This window comes from Topomyia yanbarensis, chromosome 3, assembly GCF_030247195.1.
Source record: "Topomyia yanbarensis strain Yona2022 chromosome 3, ASM3024719v1, whole genome shotgun sequence".
In the NCBI taxonomy this organism is placed as follows: Eukaryota; Metazoa; Arthropoda; class Insecta; order Diptera; family Culicidae; genus Topomyia; species Topomyia yanbarensis.
In genome coordinates, this window is record NC_080672.1 from 349,568,890 (window position 1) to 349,587,475 (window position 18,586).

At 44.8% G+C, this 18,586-nt stretch overlaps 1 protein-coding gene across 13 annotated transcripts in view; it reads left to right on the forward strand.

The window, feature by feature from the left end:
- The window catches only part of LOC131690789 (protein phosphatase 1 regulatory subunit 12A), a 247,265-nt gene that overhangs the window by 216,706 nt on the left and 11,973 nt on the right, over positions 1–18,586 (forward strand). For all 13 annotated transcript variants that reach the window (XM_058976803.1, XM_058976800.1, XM_058976799.1 and 10 more), the window contains 3 exons: positions 247–368; positions 436–526; positions 18,289–18,378. In XM_058976803.1, coding sequence (XP_058832786.1) covers positions 247–368; positions 436–526; positions 18,289–18,378 — 303 coding nt within the window. The remainder of the gene's footprint in view (positions 1–246; positions 369–435; positions 527–18,288; positions 18,379–18,586) is intronic.

Consider the following 18,586-nt stretch of genomic DNA (forward strand, 5'->3'; position numbering starts at 1 on the left):
GTAGGACGAAGTCAATCGCTAAGAGATCACGAACGACGAAGTCGTAGTCGAAGCAGGGCTTCCATAACGTCAAATATATCGTCCGGAACGGTTCCCAGGTCGTACAGTACAAATTCGGTCCAGAGTGAGGGTTACGAAGTAAGCGAACAACCAGTATTCTAGTGTTAAACCATTGCTTTCAACCTTTTTGTTGATGATTACATATTTCTCTGGTAGCAGTAAACTAACTATTTATGTATTTAACAGTCTGGAACGGAACGAGGTCGATCGCGCGTAGGTTCGACCGCATCCGAGGAACAGAAGGACGTGGAATCCAAGGAGAATGGTGGTGACTATATTGACTACAAAGCTCTCTATGAACAGGCCAAGTAAGTATCCGATTCATCATGTACTGTACTCTAAAGATAATAAGTTCGATTTTTATTTTTATTCCAGAGCGGATAATGATAAACTTAAAAGCGCGATGCGGAAAAAGGATGAAGAAGTGATCAGTTTGAAAGCGGCACTCGACAGGTTCACGACTGCGGTGAGTATGGAAGCGGGATGTTTTCACATTGAAACTTTTTTGCTGGTAGAGCAGGATATTTTTGCCGTTTGTTTAGTGTATTTGCAATTCGGCCAGTTTCGTTTTATTTTGGATATTTATAATATTTTCATGCTTTGGATATTTTTTGGACATATCTTGCATGGTTATACGTTTACTTAGTTTCCACTGCATTCGGACGTAGAAACCGTACATCTGAAGGCACCGGTAGTTTTCAAAAGAGTTCTAATTCTCGTTCCTGTACAGTCCTTGGTCATATTATCACGCTACAACTAAGAAATGAAATTTCTTATTATGCTACTGCTGTATTTTACTAACTATGGACTGAGCATATTTTATACAGTTTTTTTGAAAATTCGTCACGTACAAACATGGCAGCAGTGTAAAACACAAAACGTGAAATTAAGTAAAAAAAATTAAATGCAGTGTAATCGTTGAGCCGCAGAAAATGCACATTATATCATAATTAAACAATAGGTAAGCCTCGAAAGTGTACAACAATGTTCTTTGTTGTTGCTTTAACATTTCTTGGTGAAATCGGGATTTTTTTTATTTCTGCCAGAAATATCAGGTGACATATCAGTCATAGTTTCCATACAGTAATGCAACATTTGAACAACATTTTCCTGAATTTTGACTGTGAAATATTGAAAATTGGGCGATTAACAGTGAATCTTCACGAGGCACGTAAAAATGCGATATTAACTCAAAATCTTCTGGACCAATTGTTCGGACACAGCTCTGTTTTACATCATTGCCCAGGTAACTACAGGAGTTTTTCACAAAATTATTGGCATTTTTAGTTTTACAATACTGTATTAACCGATTCTTTTTAGCAAAAGTCCGATTTTTGGCTTCAAAGTGCTGTTACAGTAAAATGTGTAATTTAAATGTAAAAAGGGAGGAATAAGAGATTAGTGTGTACTGCAAGAGGTGGGCATTTGACAGCCCGCTTGAAAACAAAAGATCGCTGCACAATTTGCTTGAAAACAAATCCCCGGAAGAACGGGTGCCAAAATAAAAATGGATAGTCGGAAAAAAGAGTTGACCGAGTACGGTCGGTGGCGGTCTGCGATTCCCGCCGAAAAAAAGGGAGTCTGAAAAAAAAGTCGACGGAGAGCGGTGGTATTTCTCCCCGACGGGAGGCGAAAAAAGGAAAAAACGCCACGAGTGAGTGAACGGTCGAGGTCGGGCCGTAGTGCGACCGCTATTGCCAAAAGTGGTGCCCTTTTTCCCACAAAGGCGAGATTCGCCCGGCAAGTTTCGTGGTGGACGGAAGTGAAATTAGGTTGGCCGAAACGAACGCGCACGTGTGCCTATTCTTGCTTCGGCCGGGTCAAAAGGCTAGTTTTTCCATCCCCTTTTGCTTGGGTATCGTCGCAATCGTCCTGGTGGTCATCGGTGTGGTAAAAATAACGGAGACATTTTATCCGTGCGCTCTGCGATCGGGAGACAATTTTGATTATCGCCAGCGACATCAACAAAACTGCGCTCGTGTTCCCGAGACCCGGAAAAGCGAGATTCGGAAGTTCCGCAACTTTCGACGAGGCCGAAAGACGTGTTAGGTCGAGCAGCATTGAACGGGAATTAACCTCGCAGGTTACAATTAGTTGGCGCTATCATCGAACGCACCGGCGACGACGGTGAACGAATCGACGCAGTCAAGACCGTCCTACCTCTCCATCAGCCGGCCTCGTTATGCAGGCGCACGTATGGTGAAGAACGACTGCCAGCCACGAGACATCACAGTGATCTGCTTGGTTCCAAGATGACCCACGAGATGTGATCGTCAACTACCGGTGAGTCTGCACATTATCTCTTCCCTCTTGCAATAACATATTTATATTTGTGGGATTTCGCTTTCTGATTTGGGCAAAAAGGAACTATACCATTGTTTGTTACAATGGCGCCCAACATAAAATCCCACATGTTTATTTGAGCCAATTAGTAGATTAGTGTAACATTAAAGATTTGTGGTAGTAATTAAGTTTATTTGGTTTGCGATCCATTAAGAAACTTTTAGGATGGACTTCACCCATCTAAATGACGAAGAGATCAACTACGAGTTGGCCTTACGTCACATGGTTAATCTAGGTTCTATGACTCATAGAGTCAAAGTTCAAAAGTTGAGGGCCGCTGTTCAAGATGACCGGACCCGAAACATTTTTCACAACAGTTCGGATCACGTTATGAGTCCAACTGTTAATATAGAATCCTGTCAGGTAGCCATTTATGAGCTACAGAAAGCTGTCGGACCTGCTCTTCAGAGCACCGACAAGCAAAATTTAAGTCAATTACGGTCGCGACTCGTACATTATAGGAACAGGTTGGCATGTCTCAAGCCGCCGGGTTTCCTAGCAGACGCGCACAGATCGCTCGACGCGCTTGTCAGAGTGTTAATCAGTGACGTGAACAGTGCTTTAACCAATCCAGTGAGTGTGGCAGGTTATGGAAGTGCAGGAGGGGCAGTGCCAAAAACCAATCGGCAGCTGCTAGCGGACGAGAACAATCCAACGCAAGACGATAACGGCGCCAGGGCGACTGGACCGGTCGCGTCGACAGAGCATAGCAGAAGAAGCAGTCAACATACAACGCTTCCGGCATCCAGCTCGTTACTATCCGCGAGCCGAGGGCAAGGTGCTCTCGAATTGGACTTCTCCGGCAGACGTTTCTATAGCGATCACGGACGGATTACGACAGAGTCACATTACACGCCGCCACCACTGGACATTCCACCGACTCCCAGGAGTGTTTACAATCACGAGCGGTGGGACAATTCGCGCTTAGCGGATCAGCAAGAAGAGGAGAGAGCCGGCTGGAATTCGATCGATAACCAACGCAGGTCGGAACGAAACGACCGAACAGGAACAGCCAGCGGCACGAGAGGAAACAGGAACGTATGGGAAGAGTACGACCAGCTGCGCGATGATTTACTGCATCATCTACTGCGGCGAGACACCAGAACGGCGAGCGATCGGGGCGACGAGAGGCGCACAACGAAAGCAGTACACAACTGGCCATTCAAGTTTCGGGGAGAGAAGGACACAACGTCGCTAAACATATTCTTGGACCGAGTTGAAACATTCGCTAGATCGGAAGGGATGAACGACGACACCTTATTGGCATCGATCAAACATCTGTTACAGGAAGATGCTTTGGATTGGTACGCACGAGCCAGGGCGCAGCACACATTACTTTCCTGGGAGGCATTCAAACGGGAGATACGGAAGGAATTCCTACCCAGTGGATATGCACAGATTTTGCGCCTTGAGGCTTGCTTCCGATTCCAAGGACCCAACGAGGCATTTTCGAAATATTATAGGGACATCGCAGCATTATTTCGGTTTGTTACGCCACCGATGTGCGAGGAAGAGAAGTTTTTCATCGTAAAGAAAAACATGAATGCCGATTATGCAGCGATCGTGACCGCAGCCAGACCACACACTATACAGGAAATGGTGGAAATCTGCACCAGCTACGATGAAACGAGGATGCTTCTGAACAGGCAACGCAGGGTTCCAATTCCGCACAGTGCGCTTTTAGAGCCTAGTTTCGCAACACCCACTGTTGTACCAAGACCAGCACCGGCAATGCAGCATCAACCACGGTTCGGCAGGGTACACACAGTAGAGCTGGAGGAAAACTCGGTAGGCGGATTGGTCGACGGGCAAAATTCCTCGCTCGATGAAGAAGGAGCATACTCGCAACATGATGACGGATACTGGCAGCTGAAGATAGACCAGCTCACGGAGCAAGTCAGCGCGCTGAAGATGCAGTTGACGACGAGGAACGCTAGACCAACGTTTACGTCAGCACATAATTTGGAGAAGGCGAACGTCGCACAGCAGCACAGACAATACGCGTCACAACCACTCACGCAGCAGACACAGCGTCAGTACAGCAACCAGGTACAGAGACAGCAACCTCCGCCTGCGCAGCACCACTCTCGGGAGTTGCAAGCTCCGCAGAACGCAGTACGAGGAGAGCAAGACAGAGCTGGGGAACACAGAACAGATCCGATAGACCAGAGACGTACGGGGATGATCTGCTGGAACTGCGATGAGGAAGGACATCGTTTCATGGATTGTGCAAAGCCACAGGCAATTCTTTTCTGCTATCGTTGTGGACGAAAGGGATACTCTCTGCGCAGCTGCATCACGTGTCGGACAGACGCGGGAAACGCTACCGCGGGGAATCTGCAATAGAGGGTAAGGAATCTCCGCAACCAATAGAAAACCCCTCAGATACCACCGAACTAGGATTACTAAATACAATCATCATCAATCCCGGACTAGACAATCGCCCACATGCAATCATTAGTATACTGGGCAAAGAAATGACAGCGCTGCTGGATAGCGGGGCGAACTGCTCACTGCTAGGTGGCAACAATGTAAAGATCGTCGAACAGCTAAGTCTGCGCAAAGGAAACGTGATTGGAGGCATCAAAACAGCGGACGGCACGCAACATAAAATTTCACACTTCGTTCGAGTGCCGATAGTTTTTAACAACCGGAACGAGACCGTCCCATTGCTGTTGATTCCGACAATTCCGGATTGCCTGATCCTGGGCATGAACTTTTGGGACAAGTTCGGAGTCAAAGCAACATGCTGCAGTGTGGAAACAGAGCTGGAGGAGACGGAGCTGAACGAGGATGAGCCAATGAAAGTCCTGAGCGCAGCACAACACAGACAGCTTAAGGAAACGCTTGCGAAGTTCCCAAAAGCGGAAGGAAGGCTGGGCAGGACAACATTATATGAGCACCGAATAGACGTCGGAGACGCACCACCACGCAAGCAGCGACACTATCCAATGTCTCCGTATGTGCTAGAAGAAGTGAACCGCGAGATCGACAGGATGCTCGCTCTGGATGTGATAGAAGAAGCGCTATTTTCTCCGTGGAACAACCCACTGGTAGCGGTTAAGAAGAAAACTGGGAAGTACCGGGTCTGTCTGGACGCCCGCCACTTAAACTCGGTGATGGTTAACGAAGGGTACCCTATTCCGCAAATCTCGTCGATCATCAACAATCTCGGCGGCTGCGAGTACATTTCGTCAATCGATCTCAAGGATGCGTTTTGGCAGTTACCGTTGCAGGAGGCATCTAGACCGTTGACAGCATTTACGGTTCCATCACGAGGACACTTCCAGTTCAAGGTAGTTCCCTTCGGACTTTGTACAGCGAGTCAAGCCCTCGCGCGACTAATGACACACTTGTTCGCAGACATGGAACCATACGTATTTCACTACCTGGACGACATCGTAATCTGCTCCAAAACGTTCGACGAACACATCAAGCTGTTGGAAGAAGTAGCGAGGCGTCTACGAAGAGCAAACTTGACGATATCGCCAGAAAAATCCAAGTTCTGTCGTCGAGAAATCAGATATCTGGGGTACATTTTGAATGAGAGCGGATGGAAAGTCGATGAAGAAAAGATCGAGAGCATCGTGAAATTCCCAGCTCCAACGAATCGGAAGGAGGTGCAACGGTTTCTCGGCATGTGCAATTGGTACCGACGTTTTATAGCAGATTTCTCTCGAGTGGCAGTACCAATAACGGAACTGACGAAGACAAGGAATAAGTTTCGATGGAATACGCAAGCAGACGAAGCATTCCTAAAGCTCAAAGCAGCGTTGGTATCAGCCCCGGTGTTGGCAATGCCGGACTATACAATGCCATTCGCTATTGCCTGCGATGCCAGCGATGTCGCGATTGGAGCCGTACTGACGCAGGAGACCGACGGAGAAGAACACCCGATTTGCTACTTTTCACAGAAGCTATCGTCTTCGGAACGGAAGTATTCGGTAACGGAACGGGAATGTCTGGCGGTCATCCGCGCCATCGAGAAGTTCCGAGGGTACATAGAAGGAGTGAAGTTTACAGTTTTTTGCGACCATGCCGCACTCAGCTACCTGCGATCGATGAAGAATCCGACAGCCCTCATGAGCCGGTGGTTGTTACGTTTAAACGCATTCGACTTTGAGATCAAGTACCGGAAGGGAAGCATCAACGTAGTGCCGGACGCACTATCACGGATAGTGGCATCGGTGTCCTTCGACGGTGCGAACTCCACTGATTCGTGGTACATGCAGCTAAAGGATAAAGTACAGAAGGAAGGCGATCGTTTCCCGGACTTCAGGTTAGCGAACGACGAGCTGTACAAGAACTGTTTAAGCAAGGACGAAGATGGAAATGCGATCCACTTGTGGAAAAAGGTGGTACCATTCGAAGAGCGACGCGGGTTAATAGGCAAGTTCCATGACTCACCTACAGCAGCACACTTGGGTTTCCACAGAACTCTTCAGAAACTTCAAGCCCATTTTCACTGGCCGAAGATGCGGGAGGAGGTAAGCAACTACGTCAAGAGCTGTCAAACCTGCAAGGCAAGTAAAGCACCAAACACAAGGATGATGCCACAGATGGGAAACTTGAAGCCAGCCAAAATGCCCTGGGAGTTAATATCAATGGACTTCGTTGGTCCGTTCACACGCTCGAAGCAGGGAAACACAGTCATGCTAGTAGTCGTAGATTGGATCACGAAATACGTCGTCGTACATCCAATGAAAAACGCGGACGCTTCAAAGATGGTTCAGTTTCTGGAGCAGGAAGTCTTCTTGAAGTTTTCACGTCCCAGAATAGTTTTATCGGACAATGGAAAACAGTTCGAGTCGACGGTGTTCAAGTCAATGCTAGCTCGGCACAACATCGTGCATATGAAGACGGCTTACTACTGCCCAATGGTAAACAATGCAGAGCGGGTCAACAGAGTACTAATCACCTGCATTCGAGCATTGCTAGAAGGAGATCATCGAGAGTGGGATTCACAGCTTCCAGCAATCACGGCGGCCATCAACGGTGCGAAACATGATGCGACCGGAGTAAGTCCGCATTTCGCCAACTTTGGAAGGGACCTAATACTTCACACAGATCTCTACGTGCAACAAAGTCTCAACACCCCAGACGACCCCAAGGTAGCACAGGATATGCGACTGTCAACGGTTCGGCGGGTACAGGAATTCGTACTGCGACGCATCAGGAACAATCACGAAAAGGCGAAGCAGAGATACAATCTTCGAACACGAACAGTAGCATTCAAACCGGGAGATTTGGTATGGCGTAGAACCTTCGGTCTGTCGTCGAAAGCAAACCACGTGAACCGCAAACTTGATCCCAAGTTCGTTCCAGCGATAGTCAAAGACGTCCTGGGCGTCAACCTGTACACTCTAGAAGACGTAGCCACGGGAAAGAGAGGCAGGTTTCACGCAAAGGACATTAAGGCGGATTAGAGAAAATTTACTCAGCTATGTCGGCAGGCTCCAACCTGCTAACCACGGGCATCATGCTCCCAAAATACCGTTAGCCGATCGGGACAAATCGTGCCCTGTCATGGTGTGGCGAGCAATAACTTTTCAAACTACCTCCCCATCATGGCACACCAGCCAGCGTCATTTGGATTCGAAGAGCGGTCTAGGAAGGCCCATGACAACTCGCAGTCGCAGCAAGGAGCTGTCGTGACGCGAGGGACGGGACAGGACTTCCATCAACGAGGACAGAAGCCTTCAGCAGGCAAGCCGTTAGCGAATCGGGAGAAAACGCACGTCGAGAAGCAGAAGCCTTCAGCAGGCAAGCCGTTAGCGTATCGGGAGAAAACGCACGTCGAGAATCAAAAGCCTACAGCAGGCAAGCCGTTAGTGAATCGGGAGAAAACGCACGTCGAGAAGCAAAAGCCTTCAGCAGGCAAGCCGTTAGCGTATCGGAAGAAAACGCACGTCGAGAATCAAAAGCCTTCAGCAGGCAAGCCGTTAGCGAATCGGCAGAAAACGCACGTCGAGAAGCAAAAGCCTTCAGCAGGCAAGCCGTTAGCGATTCGGGAGAAAACGTGTTTCGAGAAGCAGAAGCCTTCAGCAGGCAAGCCGTTAGCGAACCGGGAGAAAACGCACATCAGAAGCAGAAGCCTTCAGCAGGCAAGCCGTTAGCGATTCGAGAGAAAACGCATGTCAAGAAAGCAGAAGCCTAAAACAGGCGCGCCTTTTCGGAACGAGAGAAATCGACCAGCGAGCACGCGAGCGCAACAGGAAGGAAAGCAGGCAACCGCAAACTAGAGACGGAACTTTCGGAGCGAGTCTCGGGAAAACCTTGAGCCGTTGCACAGGGGTGCAGGTCGACGAAGGCGGACCCCTCTGGACTCCGCAGACATAGCAAAAGTCAATCTCATAGGTAAGCTGCTTCATGGTGACACATCAAACCAAGATAGACCTCAGTCACTGGCGCAAGCGCACGAGCCGTATTCGGAGCAAGCAAAACCATGCAGTGGATGGAGCAGAGCATACCAGGACAACAATTGAGCACAGCAGACCGTGGCGAAGCGGAATCACCAACGGACATACACCGCTCAGAGCGGGGGATTCAAGTAGGACGAAGCCAAGCACCCAACCCTCCTCACAACCTGCCAACTCCAGCTGCTTACACAACGTTCCAGCGTTTGCCGTTCTCGATACGGGAGAAATCGAAGCACGAGAGTCCACGACACGCAAGCCTCAGAAGGCCAGCCGTTTGTCAGAGCGAGAGAAACTGATACAGTAAGAATCCAGACGCGGACGGAACATAGATTCGGATAAGTAAGTAAGCTATGAGCAACACCAGCTACATGCACAGAACGAAGACGTGAAACGAAAGATAAGTAATCCTGGATTGGTGTCGACAGCCTGTTAGATCCAGCACAGTCGCGATCCGTAAATCGGATCCATCAGACAGTTGTAGTGGGGGTCGATGTGAAATCAACCAAAAGAAACGCGATTCTGGGCGCGGTAAAACCCTAGCACTGGACTCATATCGATTTGGGAGACTAAATACCTCCTTTCCTACGCAGCTGTCAGTCTTAGCAAACCAAATAATCTACCACATTATAAGTCCTTAGTTTCAGTATTAGTCTTAAGTGTTAATTCTAACCTATTTAGCCCTAATAATAGGTTAAGAGTTTATTGAATGTTTTGCCGTTGCAAACGATGGTTTCGAGTTTGAGACAAGGACTTACCCGGAGACTTATAGCCAAACTTTAGTTGGCGGATTCGCAATGTTTAGCCAGGATTTGCTGGCGGTATTATGTAGTTTTGTGATTTGTTTTTTGAGATTAGTTTGTTCCTTAGCTAGCTGGAGCATGTAGAAGAATGTCGATACATCGAGCATCGCATTCGATTAGCGATTTAATTAGTCTCCGGGAGACTCCTTAAAGGAGTATGGCTCATAAATTTCTCATGAATCGAGCCATTGCCGATTCATGAGAAATTTTTCTGTAACGGCAATGTTGTGTTACAGTAAAATGTGTAATTTAAATGTAAAAAGGGAGGAATAAGAGATTAGTGTGTACTGCAAGAGGTGGGCATTTGACAGCCCGCTTGAAAACAAAAGATCGCTGCACAATTTGCTTGAAAACAAATCCCCGGAAGAACGGGTGCCAAAATAAAAATGGATAGTCGGAAAAAAGAGTTGACCGAGTACGGTCGGTGGCGGTCTGCGATTCCCGCCGAAAAAAAGGGAGTCTGAAAAAAAAGTCGACGGAGAGCGGTGGTATTTCTCCCCGACGGGAGGCGAAAAAAGGAAAAAACGCCACGAGTGAGTGAACGGTCGAGGTCGGGCCGTAGTGCGACCGCTATTGCCAAAAGTGGTGCCCTTTTTCCCACAAAGGCGAGATTCGCCCGGCAAGTTTCGTGGTGGACGGAAGTGAAATTAGGTTGGCCGAAACGAACGCGCACGTGTGCCTATTCTTGCTTCGGCCGGGTCAAAAGGCTAGTTTTTCCATCCCCTTTTGCTTGGGTATCGTCGCAATCGTCCTGGTGGTCATCGGTGTGGTAAAAATAACGGAGACATTTTATCCGTGCGCTCTGCGATCGGGAGACAATTTTGATTATCGCCAGCGACATCAACAAAACTGCGCTCGTGTTCCCGAGACCCGGAAAAGCGAGATTCGGAAGTTCCGCAACTTTCGACGAGGCCGAAAGACGTGTTAGGTCGAGCAGCATTGAACGGGAATTAACCTCGCAGGTTACAATTAGTTGGCGCTATCATCGAACGCACCGGCGACGACGGTGAACGAATCGACGCAGTCAAGACCGTCCTACCTCTCCATCAGCCGGCCTCGTTATGCAGGCGCACGTATGGTGAAGAACGACTGCCAGCCACGAGACATCACAGTGATCTGCTTGGTTCCAAGATGACCCACGAGATGTGATCGTCAACTACCGGTGAGTCTGCACATTATCTCTTCCCTCTTGCAATAACATATTTATATTTGTGGGATTTCGCCTTCTGATTTGGGGTAAAAAGGAGCAAAAAAAATACAATTTTTGTTACAGTGCTACCAAAAGTTAAAAAATTAAACGACAAATAAAAGCTTCTGTAGTTACCTGAAAAGTGATATAAAAACTGTGCAAAATTTCAATTCGATTAGGCCAGCAGATTTTGAGATACGATGTACACCGCACAAGTTTTCAACGAGACGACCTCAAAAATATCACAAAATTTGGAATATCTTTTTAGATTCAACAGATAGAAAGTAACTATGTTCGGCAAAAATATGTTCCATATAATACGTTCCACAATAGACGTATGGTGTCTTTAGCAATTTCTTTTGCAGCAACATTTGCTACAACTTTGCCGAAGACACAAAGCCTCTATCTTAATTAGTTCAGAAAATAAATTTCGTATATCACTTATAGGTGAATTAATCACTGAACGATATACTCCTGTGGATGCGTAATCATAAGGGCAACAACTTCTCCGAACAAACTATACTTTTAAAGTTAACAGATTAGACGCTATTAATTTTGAGCACGAAAACGACGTTTCAAGACACTGTGCAGTGCTTTCAGGGCAGCCTGACTGTCAAAGCAAAAATTGATTCTATTACAACAAATTCCCTGTTGAAGTGCCGATTGTACGCCATACAGAATCGCTGGTTTACCTTTGATTAGATTATCATAACTTCACCCTTTTGCCACTTAACAAGGCACCCGTATGCCAGTATTAGTCTAACAATTGCTATGTAGATCTACTGAATGGACTCGTGGTTCCAAAACCACGAGATACAGCCTACTGATGCAATTCCAAGAATTTTGATACCAATATTGCCAGCAATCTTTTGAAATTCACAAATAGTATCCCAGTACTGGAACATGCTTCCGGAAATCCGGATTTCCGGGAACCGAATGAATTAATCCTATTCATTTTCACCAAGTCTAAAAGTGAATGTGTTCATTAACCTAAAACACTCAAATGTGTCGATATCGGTTGGAAATTGCCTTAGTTATTGGCATTTCAGTTTTGTATGTACCCTGGTACCGTCGTCGGCTTGTTACGTAGTAAAAAAAACAACATCGTCAACATCATCTACAATCGGCATGCCCTATGCAGCTGTTATCAGGGCAGCCTGCGGAATCGTTGTTCGATGGATCGCCATCGTCCGCAGTATCGTTTATACTATCGCCATCAGCATCCCCATCTTCGTCTACGTCTGTAACATCACCTGATTTAGCGTCAGTAACTAGTGGGCCACTAACGCCAGTGCCAGAGCTACGCCACTCTTCTGGGAACAGAAGACCGCCACAGTGTCTCGATCGGTACCACCTTTGTTGAGTGGGGATATGTTGACTGTTGACAAATGTATAACCGTCACCCCTCTCTACACAACAGGCTCTCTAGTGACAGTTATGTTATCACTATCAGATGTCGCCACAGTCCTATCAGAATGTCCCCATAGAAACAGTTGACAGTTGATAATTTTCCCAGTCGACCGACGAAATCGGGTGCTTCCGCGTCGCCTAAGTTGGATTTCGTCGGTGAACAATTTTCATCAACATATTAATCGCCAGATTTAATCTGTGTAAATCTGGTTTTAGTTTTGTCCGACAGGGTACCCGGGTACCTTTTTAGGTTTCAACTAACGAAATCCCAATGTTTTATCCATAGCTGGGAATTGAAGCTTTGTGACATCTTACTACTACCCTACTTCATTGCGTCAAGCTTTTGGGTTAATAATATTGATATAGTAAGAGGGAGTGATGAGGAGCTCCTGATTTTTTTTACTAAGTAACAGGCCGACGAGGGTACCCCCCGGGTGCCCACAAAACTGAAATGCCAATAACCAAGGGAATTTTCAACCGATTTCAACACTTTTGAGTGTTTTGGGTTCAGGAACTCATCCACTTTCAGGCTTGGTAAAAATGAATCGGGTTAATCCATTCGGTTCCCGGGAATCTGGATTTCCCGCATATTCCAGTATTGGAAAACTATTTGTGAATTTCTATGGAATAGTGGCAATATGAATATCAGAATTCTTGGAATTGCGTCAGCAGGTTGTATCTTCTGGTTTTGGGACCATTTGGTGATTTGATCTCGGAACGGACATTCCGGAGCAGGTTCCCATAACAATGAATAACAGACTTCCGAGACAACTTGAAGAGTTTTGATACTCATATTGCTAGAATATCATAAAAATTTTCAAATCATGCCCTAGTATTGGAACATTGCTCCGGAAAATCCGGATTACCAGGAACCAGATACATTCATCCGGTTCAATTTTAGTGGACGTTCCTGAATCCAAAACATCTGAAAGTGTCCAAATCGGTTAAAGAAAGTCATAGTTATGAGCATTTCAATTTGTGGGTACCCGGATACCCTCGTCGGCCTGGTTAAGGTGTTTTTTGGTTGGACACACAACGGTTAATCTACCAACTAAACGATTTAATTGGTTGAAATTGACCGATTTCAATAAATTTCGTCGGCCATATTTAATCGGTTCTCGCGTCGGCAGACGTTCATGTTAAACTCCCATAAGAGTCGGTGCGGGAATCTACCGATGCCGACGCAAACCGATTTTGTCGGTGGGAAAATCCAGTATAGTTTTTACGCATGGGCACACTGGGCCCAGACTAGTGGCCCCGGAATTTTAGGGGCCTCGCGGTGAGAATAGGTACATAAAATCATACTAACTATCTGCACTACTGGCGACATGGATACTTCAAAAGAAGAAAGCGGGCCAATCTTTGTTTCAAAACATATTGCGATGAGCATTCTTGGATTACTATACCGATCACAAGTAGAATATTCTTCAGCTGCTGATTTCAGTTTCGGCAAAACCAGATTAATGTGAAACGCAAAGATAAACATAACAAAGGTAAACAAACACGGCGACATATACTCGACAAACCAAAGAATTGTTATTCCTTATCCTGCAGCAAGAAACGCGGCTAGAAGAAAAATCATCCTGATTCTAAATCTTCTGAAAGGGATTCGGAATTTCAAAGCATCCTGTGCGCAAAGTGGAATGTTTATTGAAAGACGAAATATAGCTTTACTGAAGCCACATTATATCCAGTTTCATCACTTCAGGAAGATTGTACTGCTGAAAATAGAAATCAATAAAAATTGATAGATTCGTTTAAAGAAATCGTCAACAATGCATAATTTTAATAGTTGAGTTTTATTGACATATTGTTTTCTTAGATTATCATGGGGGGAAGGGGAGGAGTTGCTTCTCTAATCTTCCGGTCATCACATCGCATGCTTTGGTATAGAAGATGTGACACAAGGTGCCAAGAGCGCACTAAAATCCTGTCAATCCTATTTCTCATTGGATTGTCTGCTCTAAATATATCAACAGGGGACCATTCATAAATGATGTTGGATATTGACAATAGGGAAGAGCGTCACGTAACGAGATAAAAAAACTAAAAATGAATTTTAGACATATCAGCGGATCAGGGATAAAAAACGTACAACATTGTTTATGAATGGCCCCCAAACAAAGAATATTCCATAACGAATATCACGTAACATCGGTGACAGAGCATTGGGATCAAGGCCAAGTCCCCCCTGGGTCGTGCAAAACTGAGAAGCAACATCAATTTAGGCACAGATAGCAGACTTCCATTTATTTTCATTTTGTTTTGTTTTGTCTTTTCATTTGTTTCTCCTGCTACGATGTGTGCGGGAGAGCGGGACGGCCAAGGAAACGGAAAACCAGTGGCCCAAACAGATCAGGAACAGGAGGGAGGACTGCGAACAGGGAAACCAACAACAGAGGAGAAATCGTTTATTTATTTATTATAGCTACGACACTAATCACAATTGTTTTGCTTTTCTTGTTTCGTTTCAGCAAACCAAAATCTATACGGACTAGCACATACGAACAGTTAGGCTTTGTAGGTTCTCATCTTGAGAAATGACAATGACACTGTACGAGATGGCGCTGGGCCTGTGGCCTTCGACTGGCATGGTCCATTCTCATTGATTCGGAAGTCTTCTTGGCTGGTTGGTAGATATGTGCTCCTACTTGCAAGTTGATCAATTCGCTTGGGTGGGGGACATGTGGATCCTACTAGTTGTCGACTCTTTTGATCGTGAGTATGAGGCTAGTTCAGGAAAGGAGTGCAGGACTGGCACCTAAGAGATAGTTAATTATTCAGGACTTGTTCTTATGATTACTAAACTCGACCAAGCACACCGGCTCTCAGAAATGATAAGCAACCCTTTCGGGTCGGTGTGGTCTATTCGAGTCGAACCAGGCGGACATTCGGTTTATGGTTAATAGTGGATAAATATTTCTTATGCCTTTATTGGCAGAGATTCTTTTTGCGAAATCCTAAAATACCTTCACTGGTATAGCTACTCAGGATAATAATAATAGAAAAATAAAGGGTTTGCCTGGTCCATAATGTAATGAATATGTATATTGACTAGAACAGGGATAATCGAGTTATGTTATAAGATAGAGAAGAAACAGCATAGTTGAAGGAAAAGTATTCGCGAGTAAGGACTAATACTGCTAGTATGTTTACCGTTTCAGTTAATAGTCGATTGATCTGTTTCGGACCTAGCAGACAAAAGAGATTAGGAAGAGACAGAAGCGGATTCAATGCAAAACGGCGTTACACGCTCTGAACTTGCGCCAAATAGTTTGTATGTATGTATGAAATTCGCGGACATCACGGCTGACTGCGATCTCTAATTTACTTAACAGTCGATTGATCCGCTTCCGACCTAGGGGACCCATGAGGAGATCAGGAAGAAAATAGAAGCGGAATCAATGCGAAGTTTTAATTGCATCACTGACGACTTAGCACGCGTTGTTAGGAGCAGGATATATTGGACCAGACAAAATAGAGAACGTTACGTTAAGCTGCAGTCCCATCTGCCCGACAAAAAAAAAAACTAATCATAATTATTTTGCTTTTCTTGTCTCGTTTCAGCAAACCAAAATCTCTTTACTATATTTTCATTTTCTGTCTCCAACTATCCTCTATGTAATGTATCTGAAACTTGTGGGACTGGTTAACAGCCGGCGCCTGCTTGTGGAAGAAACTGGTGTGCTATACGGACTAGCACATACGAACAGTTAGGCTTTGTAGGTCCTCATCTTGACAGAGTCTAGATGGGCGGATGAACGTCTGCCAGGGTGTGGGCTGAGAAATGACAATGACAAATATTGTTTTCTTAGATTATCATAGTGTTATATCAGCCCCATTATAAAGCATGGTACAGACAAACGAATCCTCGGTACATGTACTTCTGATTTCATTTAGCTCAGTCCGAAGTAAAACGCGTAAAACTGGGTGGTATTGAGGTAGTTTATATCGTGTGTATTAGATATTTTTTAGTTTTACAACCAAAGGTTGTCCACGAAATTATTGCACTACGTAGAAACCGTGACCAAAAATTAATTCGTTATCCAACTTAGGAAAAAGATTCAGTTTGTGATATGTAATATTTAAAAACAGTTTTGAGTGGTACTCATAAACTTTTACACAGTAATATCTGTAACTTCCCTCCCAGCTATCTTCTACTTTCATTAAATTTTCATTTCATTCTTAGCAGAATCGGATTTTTGATCGCTGCTTCGTAATTGCCCAGAATCTTTCGGTTTACTGAAGTTCCGGTCAGTTTGTCGTATTGCAGTCTTTGGGCAGAAAATTTATTTAAATTACTCTATACAATTTAAAGCTGATTTTAAATAACGCACGATGTCAAATCAGGCCAAAACACTTGAAAACCACAGTCTTGCCTATCTAGTCGATGTTTGTGAAGGCACTCTTTGTGGCAAGTTACTTGTCCTGGTTCATAACCCTGGTTATGACATAGATCTGACCGCGTTTGCCGCAACTGTAGATTGCTTGCCAGACCAAAAAGATCCTGACCAATGGCAGTAAATATCAGGCACTCTCGAAACTGTGGCGTTCACTGCCACGAGTCTTTTGTTGCGTTTGCGATTGGATCACTTAGGATTCATGTGATGTGTGAGCTAAATTTTCAAAAGTTTGTTTATGTTAATTTATGAAAGAAAATTCACTAAACTTCTCAAACTTTATTTCGCCAAATTTACAGAATATGAACATTATACGTTAAACTGTATTTTAACTAAATATGGTTATTCTGCGTTGTTCTTATAAAGACTTGTGGCACAATATTTTCGAGGATAGCATTAAGAGTTGGGAAACCCCAAAAATTTGAAGAAAGTATGAGCCAACAAAATCAAAATAGATAAATATGAATTGTTGCCATATTTTGTTCGTTTTTAATGTTTCAAATAGTCTAATACTTCAGCGGTAGATTTCTAAACTAGTAATGTTCGTCCATCTATCAATGAAGATTGGCATCTTTTGACATATATAGTAGATGTTGCAATATTCACGCAGTTATACATAGCCGAGCGCATTGTTTAGGAAAATAGCCTTAAACGCATCATGAAGAATTCTGTTCAACTATAGGGGCCCCTTCGTTCAGTAGTGCCCTGGGGCCCCGAGTGGTATTAAGACGACCCTGGGGAAATCGGGAGGATTTTCTATGACGATATTATATGTTTCATTCAGCAACACGCGTATTTAATAACACGACCCAAGTTCGTGTAATTAGTTTATAATTGTATTCGCGTCGCGTTAATATGATGCGATAATAAATACAGTCTTCCAGGATAAAATTTTGAAACAACTGATATTTTTATTTTTACATATTTTGCATTATTAAGATAATAAAAATATGCGCAGGAAAGGATTTACTCTAAATTGATTTGGCTCTTCTGTTAGTGCCCAGCAAACGGATTTTCATGTGAGTCTGACGAAAGAGGGTCTAAAGCGCGATTCAGACGATACATCAGCTTCCGTCAACGTCAACGGAACGTCACCGTTCCGTCAGGATAAGTTAAATACTTTTCTCTTGCGTCCGTTCACACATGCCGTACGTCAAAACGTTCCGTGCCGTTGATGTTGTGTGTGAATGCCTCCATTTAACTGCATGTAACTTATCCTGACGGAACGGTGACGTTCCGTTCACGTTGACGGAAGCTGATGTATCGTCTGAATCGTCCTTAAAAAGCTGACAAAATCAGCGGCTGAATTGTTTTAATAGCAAAGCAACTGTCATTGCAATTTCTCGGTGGTGCAACGATTACCATGCGCGGGAATGAGATGACGCTGGGTCGAGTTCTGCAGCAAAGCATAATTTTTCTCAGTACGTACCTTTATTAAAATTTAATGCAATCGTGAAAGTTTCAACTGAATGCTACGCCGGTCTCAATATGAAAACATCATCTCGCTTGATACGGTAGAAATTCATAGTTGGACAAATTTTTCAAAACGACGCTCACTGCCTTGTAGTTTTTAAGATATTCCTTTCGTGATATCAATCAATATCAGAAATAAGAAATAAACGTTGTTAGACCTAAATAAAACATTAATCAAATTCACCCTCTTACAGACCACCAAGAACAACTCGCTGTCGGAGCTGGAAAAGCGGGAAAGACGAGCGATGGAACGGAAAATGTCGGAAATGGAGGAGGAGCTCAAGGTAATTAACCGTACACCCTCACAATCGCGACTGCCGTTTAGAACAGTGTTTATTTTCATTTTCTCTATTCACACCCTATCACGTTTCACAAGCCGCCTTCCTACTCGCCGTTTCCGAAAACTACACTCTTCTCCACTATACATACATACAACAGTCTCGCCTAAAGTCCCCCCCTAACGGCTTAATAAATCATACCGCGTGTCCATGC